General features: G+C 39.3%; 2 protein-coding genes across 4 annotated transcripts in view; both read left to right on the top strand.

Annotated features, from left to right (window-relative positions):
• Positions 1-3,585, top strand: part of LOC116705323 (uncharacterized) — a gene marked incomplete at its 5' end in the record, with an annotated part of 11,002 nt that extends 7,417 nt beyond the window's left edge. The window contains 3 exon segments of the mRNA XM_032541412.1: positions 194-257; positions 804-903; positions 2,982-3,585. Coding sequence (XP_032397303.1) covers positions 194-257; positions 804-903; positions 2,982-3,011 — 194 coding nt within the window. The 3' untranslated portion in view covers positions 3,012-3,585.
• Positions 3,586-5,702: 2,117 nt separating this feature from the next.
• The window catches only part of adam12b (ADAM metallopeptidase domain 12b), a 95,513-nt gene continuing 89,624 nt past the window's right edge, over positions 5,703-11,591 (top strand). For 2 of the 3 annotated variants that reach the window (XM_032541411.1, XM_032541409.1), the window contains exon 1: positions 6,635-7,163. In XM_032541411.1, the coding sequence (XP_032397302.1) occupies positions 7,034-7,163 (130 nt within the window). In that variant the 5' untranslated portion in view covers positions 6,635-7,033. Of the gene's footprint in view, positions 5,819-6,625; positions 7,164-11,591 lie in introns of those variants that run through there. The other variant, XM_032541410.1, reaches the window with a different exon arrangement.

Genomic DNA, 11,591 nt, shown 5'->3' with positions numbered 1-11,591 from the left:
TGTGTGTGTGTGTGTGTGTGCGTGCGCACGTGTGTGTTAATGTTCAAATGTGTCTGAAAAGAGAGATCACAGTGTTCCCGCAGTGTCCATTAACATAATCAGGGTTAATTTGCATATTAATTCTTATTTGCTATTCCTATGTGTGTGTGTGTGTGTGTGTGTGTGTGTGTGTGTGTGTGTGTGTGTGTCTTAGATAACCTTTTCAAGCCTGGGGAGAGGTCTATATCAGACAGAGAGATGCAGCTGAGGTCCAGACGGTGAGTTCTCCAGACCAAACCCATGTCAAACAATGTCACTCCGTCACTCCTCGCTCTTTGTTTTTGTGTCTTTCCAGCACAATCCATCAAGCTTGTTTATCATATCTGCCATGCATGCAGATTTGTGCACAAACACGATGCACATTTACAAACCTAAATACTGTAAGGATACAATAGATGTTTTATGTCCAAATGTCTTTACAGGAGATATGGTTTACCCTCTGTATGCCTTATCTCTTTCTTACTTGCCTTATCTGGAAAGGCACACCTGATCAGATGATTGCTGATCATTGTAATTTTTTTTCAAAAGCGACTCTATCTGGCTTGGAGGATCTCTTAACAAATTGGCTGTAGCTGTGGGAGTGAAAAAGGAGTCTGTGGGAGACCTGTTTATCAGTGGATCCAGGTTTTTGCCGGCTGTGGCCTCACTAGATAATACCTTGTTTCTGGTATGCCAATTCATTGGCATAGCTCAGCTACCCTCATACTTCTGATACCATACTGTACTCCCTTTTCCTGTATGCAATTGCCTTTTTGTGTCTGTAGGATTTACAACAAGCTGCCGGAAGTAACAAAGAAAAAGGAGGAGGAGAAGAAGAGAGCTGTATCACAAACCAACAGATTGCGAGTAGACGTCTTTAAAAAGGTAGTATTATCATGTTTGGTACAAAAATCCATTCAAAACATTTATCAAATGTGTCAACTTCTACAAATATAATTCAACATAGGAAACAAACAGTCTTGCACCAAAAGAAGTTTAAAATCCCAAACATGAAAATCAAATTATAACACTGCACTTATTGTTTTGTGAAGGCATGCTGTTCAACACTTGGGTTTGATTAGGAGGTTTTCTTTGGAGGTGTAGATGTTAGCTACTGTAGAATACTCACACTCATGTGTCACCCAGGAGGTGAGCAGCCGTTTGGTACAGCATTTAAATTTTAGGGTTAGGGTGAAAAGTAATAATTAAATCCTCTCAGCACAGCCATCTTATAACTGTGGGTGGGGAAATGTTCAAAGCAGGTGTCTGCACAGCAAATGTTATGGCAACGATATTTTAACATTGTGTTTCATAAAGTTTTGATTGGATATTTATGAATCCACAAAACACAGCAATCCAAGAGATAACACATTAAGGGAGAGCCAAATGGTGCCAACACGTTAAAAGACAGACCAAACATGTAACTTAAACAATTAAATACAAAAGAAAACATCACCTTAATACACCAAAGTACAACAACAAATATAGTATTTGTTTGACTTGTTGTAATTGAATGAAATCTCCATTAAACATTCTCATTATGTAAACAAATGAAGTTTTGTGTAGAATCATTTATAAAATTAAACATGGTTTGATCGTATCCAGCAGAGGTCACCATTTGACTGCTAAAGCCAGATCCTGTGCCATTTGTCACACTATCTGTCCATTACTGTAATTTCCCTTATACTTTATGTTGAATCTGTTACTTTTAAGTGACAGGTGTTTTCCTAAAAATCAGATCAGAAAAGAGAAAAAGAATATAAAGTTAAACCCTTACGACATCACAACTAAGCCCATTTCACTTGTTATACCACAGTGTGGTTTTGGCATTCAGCACAGTAGAAACCAAAGCTCCCACATAACTTAACTAAATGTAACCTATTGTAGGCCCTGCTGACATGATGCACATCCACGTCTTCCAACAGTGGCAGCATGTGGCAAATGAATGACATATTTAGGGCATGCAGTGTCAGATGGATCCATTCAGCTTCACGTGTGGGTGAACCTTAACTCAATCACACATTATGACCACGACAATGAATTTGCTGTCAGTCAGGTGAGATGTGAAAAATGTGAAGAGATGTTTTCCAATCCCTTAAAAATAATTACACAATCATGGCAGCTTCAGAGAGAGAGAGAGAGAGAGAGAGAGAGAGAGAGAGAGAGTGTGTGTGTGTGTGTGTGTGTGTGTGTGTGTGTTTGTCTTTCTTTTACAAATATGTAATTTAAGATGATCTCAGGATGATTGGCTTCTCTCTCATTTATCTCTCTCGTACATGTACGTAAACTGGGAACTGTTTTGCATCAGGCCTCCAACAATTTTTAATTTAAACGGCGAATCTACAGTAAATCAACGCTATGTGGTTTACTGACAAAGCCAGCAATTACAGAGGATAGTGTGACGTCAAATGGCTCTGTAAGAGAAAAGAAATGCTCTAGAGGATATGGAGCAGGCGTGACTGCTTTGATGCCAGTGTGACCTTGCCACCTCTCAAATGAAGCTATTAGCCAGGCTCAACGACAGTGAGATTGGGAGAAAAGGAGTGTGTTCCTCCACGATAAACACTGAGTTGTGTTCACTTTAGAGGCCTCATTTTCTGTCTAAAATTCTGCAAGACATACACAGAGGTTGAGCCCAGAGAAGAGTCACAGAGGGGTCTGATAGTGAGAGGTACAGGGTGGGTCGTTTTGACAGCTGGCTGAAATGAGATTCCAGTTGTAGGGTAGTACTGCGAGAGGAGGGTGATTGCATTGCAGTGTGTTTGGTCAGATAGCAGACTAGAATTATTCCGCCTTCCTAGGCTTGGCCACCTAAGGGGTGAGGCGGATGGAAGGGAAAGCCAATGTAGCAGCGGGAGTTGCTCCTGTGTGATGCAGAGCTGCTCTAAGAGGTTGAGGGAAGATATGTCTGAGTGCAGATAGATGTGTTCTTGATCTGTTTTTGATATTTTGTTGTTTTGCAGAGACTTCTGGACCAGATCCTACAAAGATAAAACGCCAAAAAGCAATTGGGGTTAATTCACTGACTATTCTTCACTTTTGTCCATGTATTTTAAATCTGACTTTGTATTAAATTCAGTTAATCTTCTATTTAAATCATTCCCATGCCTTTGCATATATTAATTGTATTAGGCCTCCATTTCTGTTTAATATGTCGTATCTTTGCTCATTGCAACAGAAAGAAAAATTGTATTTTGCTGATATTGCAAACAAGATTTTGCAGTTAGTTTTTTCTTTTTATTTGCATCGGTGTTAATACATGTGATTTAATTAGACATGTAACCATTTCAGTCAATGACATAATGGCAGATTATGACAAAAGTATCATTTTAGTTGACCAAAATTATACTATACTATATGCAATGTCCAAGGCATATGGTAATAAGTTATTGGTTTTGTGTGCAGACATTGACAAAGCCCAACCTTCTCACCTTGTTCTGCCAACACACTATACACACATAATGAAAAATGAAGAAAGGTTTGATTGTTGACATAATAAAGCAATGAAATTGTAATGTTTTTTCCACTCAAATTAACAGTGATTAAACACAATACAGATTAATCATATCATTTTTCTTTCTAATGATTTTTTTCCTTATCTACAATATAATTTTATAATATAATGTATCTCAAGACGAAATAAAAGCATTTCAAGGATATTCCGTGTGGAGGTAATGTCATTTTTCAGGACATTTATTCTCAGAGATTTGAGCAAAGCACCTTGACTCTGTCATTGGTAGGGTACTGTAGATGTATAAAATGGGAGAGGGGAGAACCATGTTTCGTCATTTGCTTCATGTCTGCCTCGAGGCCTCTGGATCCTCCCATCCGGAACACTGGAATTCCAAACTAATCGAACTCAGGAGACACGCAACGCCTGTGAAAGGGGGCCTTTGTCACAGAGCTCCCAACCAGAGATGACATTGTAATAAGAGAGGAGACTACAGCCTGGGACTGCAACCCACATATAGCCTGTAAAGGTGACTGACATCTCTGAGGCATTTAAAAACAGCCTGCTGGGATGAGGAGAAAACAGGAGAAGGACATGTGCCGCAGGTCTCAAACAAACACGCTGTATGATGTATACTACTGAGGCAGACTTTTGGTGAGTGGGTTTCTCTGAGTGTTTTACTGTAAATCCCAAACAAATGCTAGGTTAAATGTTGAATTTTAGTCTGCCGCTGTAGTTCATTCTCCTCCTGTATGAAAACTATGGACCAGCTGCCATGTGCTACAAGGTGCATCCAGATGGAATGTGGCCCATAGCAAGGAACATATGTAGTAAACACTATTGATATCCACTGACTTCACTGAAGCCTGTGTTACCAGCAAAGCAATTTAGAAGAATAAACCACATGGGAGAACTGCACTTCTGCCATGTGGGCTGTTTCCAAATGATGAGCACAGACTGACAGGCAGTTGTACAGGAGGAGAAAGGCTCCTGTCAGTCAGCCTCTCTCTCTCTCTCTCTCTAAGGCATCATGTGTCTATATGTCTCATTGCTATCTTTGCATAATGTTGACTGTGTACTTTGAGACCCCTCAGTTGGCCTTGACTGACTCAGATGTCCTAAGGGTAAGGCTGATATGTCTGGCTTAGAAAGCACAACCCTAGCTGAGCTTACAGGGCTAATCGTGAACATTGAAGCAGAGACACTGATGAGTGTTTTGCCATTAGTCATTGGCTGGCACCCATTTTATCTGAACATGTAACCTCATGGACATCTCTTTCTAGCAGTGTCTCTGTATTCCCTGATTGTGATTCTAACATTCAAACAAGTAGTCTGCTCAATTAAAATCTAAGATATTTACTGTATCTTAGGGAGAACACGCAAAAACACAGAAACAATTTAACAGCTAAACGGGTTGTACATTTTAATGAACTCTTCAGAGAGAAAATGAAGTTAGACAAATACAGTAAGTATGTGTTTAATCATTTTCTTTGCAGTGTGTATCCTCAGTGGAGCTGTAGAGTGAACTGAGCCTGTGCAGAGACATCTGTGACATCTTGTTGATCTGCGCCTTACGCAAACTAGGCTACCTTTACACGTGGCTGGCTATTTTCATAAACGGACATTTCAACCTCTCAGTTTTCAAAAACAACATCGTTCACAGCTGTCAGTTTTCAGAGAAGTGTTTGGTTACACGTACCCATGAATAGATGCATAGACAGTTAAAGAAAGGTACATGTGCCGTCAATGCTGTCGAAAGCAAGCCAAACCTGTAGGGGGCAATGTTACGAGAAGCTGAAGACCACGTTAGCCACTCGGAATCCCGAAAATAACAGCCACGAATCACTTCTTCTCTTACTTCATCGGCTGCCTAAACCTCAGTTTGTCTCAGTTTACATGCAAACGTGTGAACGAAGGTTCCCAAAATCTCCACTCTGGCCCGAGTTTTTAGAATGACTCGTTTTCAGAGGCTAATTCTCTCAAGGGAGAAAACGAAGGAAAATTTTACTGGGAACTGAGGGTTAAACAGGTTAAAAGCCTAACATTTTTTTGAAATGTCAATGAATAATCCCTTCAGTGTACATGCATAGATTTAATTCTATAGAACTCATCAAAGGGTTTCACACTACATTTTCCAGCAAATTACATCTCTGGCAGTGCCGTAGTAAAACCGCCTTGGGAAGTGCCCTTTTTTGTATTTAACTTGGTTATGTTTCTGAAGGAGTCAATCATCTTAATCCACTGTGCACCCACTAGATAAAAGAAACCCACGACATTTTATTACACCAGAGAGCAGTTGAGACTGAGCCATAGAGACAGAAGACTGAAACAAATGGAGATACATCAAAGGTCTTATTAACTGTATAATGTTAGAAAATTTGTGTTATGTCTACAAAAAACTGTTTTAATTTGACGAATTATCCATCAATTCACTTTGATGTTTCCTAACAAACTGATTCTGTCTCAGTTTAAAGTTTAACTAGCTAGTTCTGGAGACTGAAAAGAAAACATGTTCATATAGACATACTTCCTGCTCGGGAATATTTTGTTTGTACATCCTGTTGTGTTGTTTGTTATGTATCGTTAATGTTATTGTTATTTCAATTATGTTTTGAAAAGTTAAGATAGCTTAGACAGCTACTGACTCAAAGACACGTAGGTTGTTGGGCTGCAAACTAGCTACTAAGCTAACTAGCTAGAGTCCCCTCCAAATAGGAATATGTGACACATTATTTTTTACTTGTTGTCCAGCAGCCGGTTGCATCTTTAAATGTATTTTTGTTATCTAACATATAGTATGTCTTCACTATAGACAGTATATTGTCTATGGTTTACACTGGCTGCCTGGACGGATAAAGTGTTTGCCCGTAAATGCTCTCATTCGACGCTAACTTTTTGTAAGCTAACGCTAGCTAACGTTACGTTACTTTGGCAGTCAGTGGAAATATTTTACATTTGCACATTTTTCAAAATCTCTGTTTTTATATACTAGGATACTAATACATCCTTAATGCTTCTTTGTGTGCATTAGACTTGTTTTTAAAAAAAATATATAAATAGCTTACTTATACTGTCTCCCTGACACGCATTTAGCGTTAGTTAGCTAGCGTTAAGTGGTAAGATAATAAAACTGTTCTTGTATTTGTCTGGCTTTAGGACCCAGCGGTGCCCAACGCGCACATGGCGAAGTGTGACTGCTCCTGTCCTGGAGGGGATGGGTATGGCGAGTCCGCTTCACTACTCTCTATCATCCTCTCATTCTGCCTCTTCTATTGCTCCTTGCCATACCCCTACCACATGAGCAACATTTAGCCAACACATGTATTTGTACGTTTTCCCCCAGACCGTTGCATGCCAAACGTCTGGCGTAGGAAGGAAAAGTTTTGACGGCTTCTTTCTTGGTGTGACAGCCTTCCACATTTAGTTGGAGTCTTGGTGGTGAAGCTTCTTCCACACACTACTGTAAACTGCTTTGATCTGTATCTCCATCCTGTTACCTGTGTGAAGTCGGATCGTGCAGCTTAACGCTACTCTGATCGGAGCGCTTTCTCCGACTTCAATTCCATGAGCCCAGGCATCATGAGAACCTGGAGGCGGCGGAAGAACTTTGCCTTTATGCTCTTTGCTCTCCGCGTCTGGTACCTGTCCACGGCGACGGAAAATGCTGACAACACGCTTTATAATGCACATGAAGGTGAGTAGACAACATAACTGTCATTTGCCTAATTGTCATGTAGTTGGTGCTGCAACATGATTTTTGTATTGTTAGGACTGGTATTCAGTTTGATCAAGAAACCTAATTTACAGTGTAAGCAGCTCTGTCTTAACAGTAATACCTTGTAGTACTAGTTTATAGACATTCCAAAATGTTAAATGGCTTATCTCCCTTGTTTTAAAGAGGTAGGCAACTTCATGGGACGCTTAAAATACTAGCCTAATGTTACACACCAGCTTTGCCACTTCTATTTTCATACGTCCCCTCTTAATTGTCTTGCTGTGCATTTTACATTTGGGAAATGCAGAAGGGGAAACACTTGTTTTCAGATCCATCTTTTTGCTCAGATGAAACAATACAGGGAAGTGTCAGGATGGACGGAGATCCAAGGATACAGTTTTATCTTTAGGTTTTTAAAATAAACCAAACAGGATGCTATTATTATTCAGCAGCTAAAGTTACTCTGCTGAATGAAAAAGACAGTGATAAGCAGGTATTGTTTTTATGGGGCAGAGCATGAGCCAGGATACATATGTTTTTGTGTGTGTGTGTGTGTGTGTGTGTGTGTGTGTGTGTGTGTGTGTGTGTGTGTGTGTATGGATGTAGAATCAAGAATGGCTAGATTAAAAACGATAAAAACAGAAACATACATTCTTACAGATTCACCCCCTTGTGAACCATAGCTATACTCTTATTGATATGTTAAAATGTGGTTGAGCTGTGAAACGGGTTTCTGTGGAGCTTGACATGTTGGCAAGTTGGGGTCCAGCATGCTCCAATTATAAAAAAAAGGGTAAAATGACCTCTAAATAATAATAATTTAAATAGCATATCTCCTAACCTTAGGTGATTCAAATACATATAGTTCTTCTGTAAAATGTACTGCTAAAACAACATTGCATGTCACAATTAGAGCAGGTACCATAGATGCCAAATCCTGAGAAGAGCAGATAAACACTATGATAAAAATAGAACTGTGGGTCATGTCTTAATAATTTAAATGCATTCCATCTAGCAGTTAAATGCAATGTGAGACCACAATTTTTTGAAGAAAAAAAAATGCACAGACTGCTCTTTGTTTATAATTTTGTGCAAACAAAGCCTGAAGCCGGAGGGTGCCTCATTAATAGTAACAAACAAATTATAGCAAAGCTTCATTGAAAATTACCCACGCTGGCAGAGAAACAGAAAGATGCAGTTCAGGAGATGTTTACCACTCACATTATCTCAATGTGGGGTCATTACAGCTCTCACTCAGAGGGTAGCTGATGTATGAATGAATGAACGGAGTGAGTCAAAATAGTCTTTTAAAGGGGTTATGTGAGTTTTGAAATATGGCTGTAAATACCACCTCCTTAATGTCAGCAAGATACTGACTTCAGCCTCTCTCTGAAATGTTTGTCATGGCCTCCCTCCACCTTAGTGGAGACCATGCTACAGTGTCTTTATCATGCTGCAGTTTGTGAGACAGAATGAAGTCCATCCATCAGTTTTCCCATTGTTTCTACTGATTTTTTGTTTGTTTAAAGCTTTAGTGCGCAACTTTTTGATTTAAATGGACGTCTGTTGCATTCAAGCTTTTGCCAAATGAGTTGCTACAAAGCTAATTAAGCTCCACAAATCTCTCAAGATTGTGTTGTCCGGTGACATTCCTGCTCAGAAGCTTGAGTGAAGATAATTATCTCTTCTGAAGAGTCCATGTTTTTTTTAATCCTCCATGTCCTTCTTGGCTATTTGCAACTGCGTGGAGGAGGGGTGGGGCTGAAGGCTGTGTCATGTGGACGCCCCGACAGTGTTGCTGTCATTACTTAGAATTCCTCATGGGGGCGACAGAAACTACGCACGCTTTAATGATGGCAAGGTGGGCATAACAGGAAACGTGTTGTCCCAGGAATAGTCAATTCAATTGCATTTATGGTCTAACTTGCATGCTAAATGTATGTTTGTAGCTTAAATGTCTGCATATAGGCCTACTGGTAGATTGGTATGCCATTCAAAAATGCAATACAGCAAAAAGTGCAACAAAAACACATGGTTTAAAAAATACCAAGATAATTGTGGATTCTAACTTGACACCGTCAAAATTACAATATCAGTCATTTCAGCAAATGCAAGAAAACAACATATATTCACTGTTTGCACATGTCATAAATCCCTCTAGCGGGTGAGAATTATGATCTATCTATCTATCTATCTCTCTCTCTCTCTCTCTCTCTCTCTCTCTCTCTCTCTATCTATCTATCTATCTATCTATCTATTTATATTTCTTTTAACCATGACGATTTTTCCCTAACCTTAACCAATCAATTTTTTTAACCTAAACCATGAGCTTTCCCTAACCAAGTCATTTTCTGTGCCTAACCAAACCTTAAACATGAACCTTCACCTTAACCATTAGATCAGAAAAAAGTTTAATATTTGCAATGGTGATATAGTTTTGAAAGGCACTGTCAAAAGATTTTTTGCTCGGATTGGAACGTCAGATCAGAAAACCTTTTGCTGTACAGTATATGGGTTGTTCAAAAAGGCCATGAAAGTACAAATCATGCATTTTGTCATCACATTTAAAGAAGGTGTTGCTTAATTTTGGGAAAATTAATTAAATAGTAGAAGTACAGGTTAAAGATACATTAATAATCAGCAGGGGAAAAAGTTTTCTGGTAGTAATACAAAGCTCAGTGAAGTGTCTGGTAGATATCCTCTTGTGGCCAGTGGCCTACATCCGTTACAATAAGTCTGAGAATTTAGCCAAATTTGTGATGATTGCCTGCCAGAATCAGCGAAATTTAGGACAATGCCATGAGTTGACACTAGCCCAAAGCTAGCTTGAGTGCTGTTAATTGAAAACGATTTTCAGCCAAAGTCTGCACCCCCAAAAACTCAAAAATGTGAGCAATATATAGACCAGTACTGATTGAAATCCACACAGAAACGCTTTTTTCATGTTTTGCATTGTTTTGGCCAAACGTCCAAGCAAATCAAACCTCGTCTGTGCGTCTTTGTTTGGACGGTGAAGCCGCATACTTGCGTATTGATGATGTCATCGCCACACCCCTCAACTTCTAGCCTTTGATTTCTTACCCCGCGACGACAGCTATTAACAACAGTATCGCAGTTCGCAGCAGCTGTCGGTCCACACAAAAAATTCTGGTCTCCTTGCACTAGCCATTTTCATCGTCTCCTTCTTGTGTCATGGTTTCTTCTTTAACTGTCTGTTTGTATACAGCATGCAAGCTTTATGCACATGCTCTGCCTCATCTCCGTTTTTGGTAAATTTATGTAGCAGAAACAGCGCCACCTAGGTCTGTAATTTGAAGTAGCGTGTTGAGTCATTTACAAATGGTTTCGTTTGGACGCTCACATTTTTTAAATGATGCCAGGGTAGACCAGGAAAAAAAAGATAGTTTTGATATGTGTGAACGTGGCCTAAGTCCTCCATTGTAAGAACACTTCTGAGTTTGTCAACAATCAGCTGTAATTGGCTACCTGGATAAAGTTCCAAAACTGTGTTGTGTTAGCAGTTACTGAAGTCAGTGATGTATCAGATAATAGATTAATAATAGCTTTAAAACATTTGACTCATCATTTCACTCATGTCATATTGTCCATCTCCCATTGGCAGAAACTCCCTGTGTCAGGAACAAAACCAATCTGATGTTGAATCCTTTCAACATAAGAAAGAACACTTACAATGATGAAAGTTGACTGACAGCTTCTTAAGTGATTCTAATAATAGTGACACATTTTTTTCTGGATTAATAGAACCACCTCTGTATAAAGGGTTAGTGTAATTACATTTTAGAAAAACAGTGTATGAAACAATCTACTAAGTCAAAGTCATTTTATCAGTATGTAGTTAAATTGGCTGTCTGCTCATTAGTTTAAAAAAGTCTAAAAGAAAGAAAAAGTCAGACTTGAAATAAAGAAATAAACAGACTTGATGAATTGCTCTCTCTTTGTCTCTCCTCTGCATATCAACTGGTTTTCTGAGGGTCTGATCTTTTCTTCTGGCAAAGGAAACTCAATAAATAATTAGAGAAAACCAAATAACCCGGATTAGATTTGAGGATATCATCTGGTCAAACCACAGCATCAGACCAAATTAATTAATACGATTAGAATGTCTGTGTTGTCTAAGAAACTGGTGGAGAGGAGAATACCACCTGACCTGGGCACCCTGAAACTTTACACACACTCCCTTTGGCCTCTCAGGTGCATACCCCACCTTTCAACACAGTTTCATGGGATGTAACTCACACCCATCCTGCAGTCTGTGGAGGAACGCTGACGTATGGCTCTAATTCAGGTTATAACAACCCCTTTCTGCTAAAGCCATTTAGGAAATAGCCTCACCCTGGTCTGTCTTTCAAACTCTTGGGGTGCCTGTTGCTGACATTTTGAGAGCAG

The sequence above is a fragment of the Etheostoma spectabile genome, chromosome 17 (genome assembly GCF_008692095.1).
Source record: "Etheostoma spectabile isolate EspeVRDwgs_2016 chromosome 17, UIUC_Espe_1.0, whole genome shotgun sequence".
Lineage (NCBI taxonomy): Eukaryota > Metazoa > Chordata > Actinopteri > Perciformes > Percidae > Etheostoma > Etheostoma spectabile.
The sequence above is the reverse complement of the archived record's forward strand: the minus strand, read 5'-3'. Positions and strand labels throughout refer to the sequence as shown.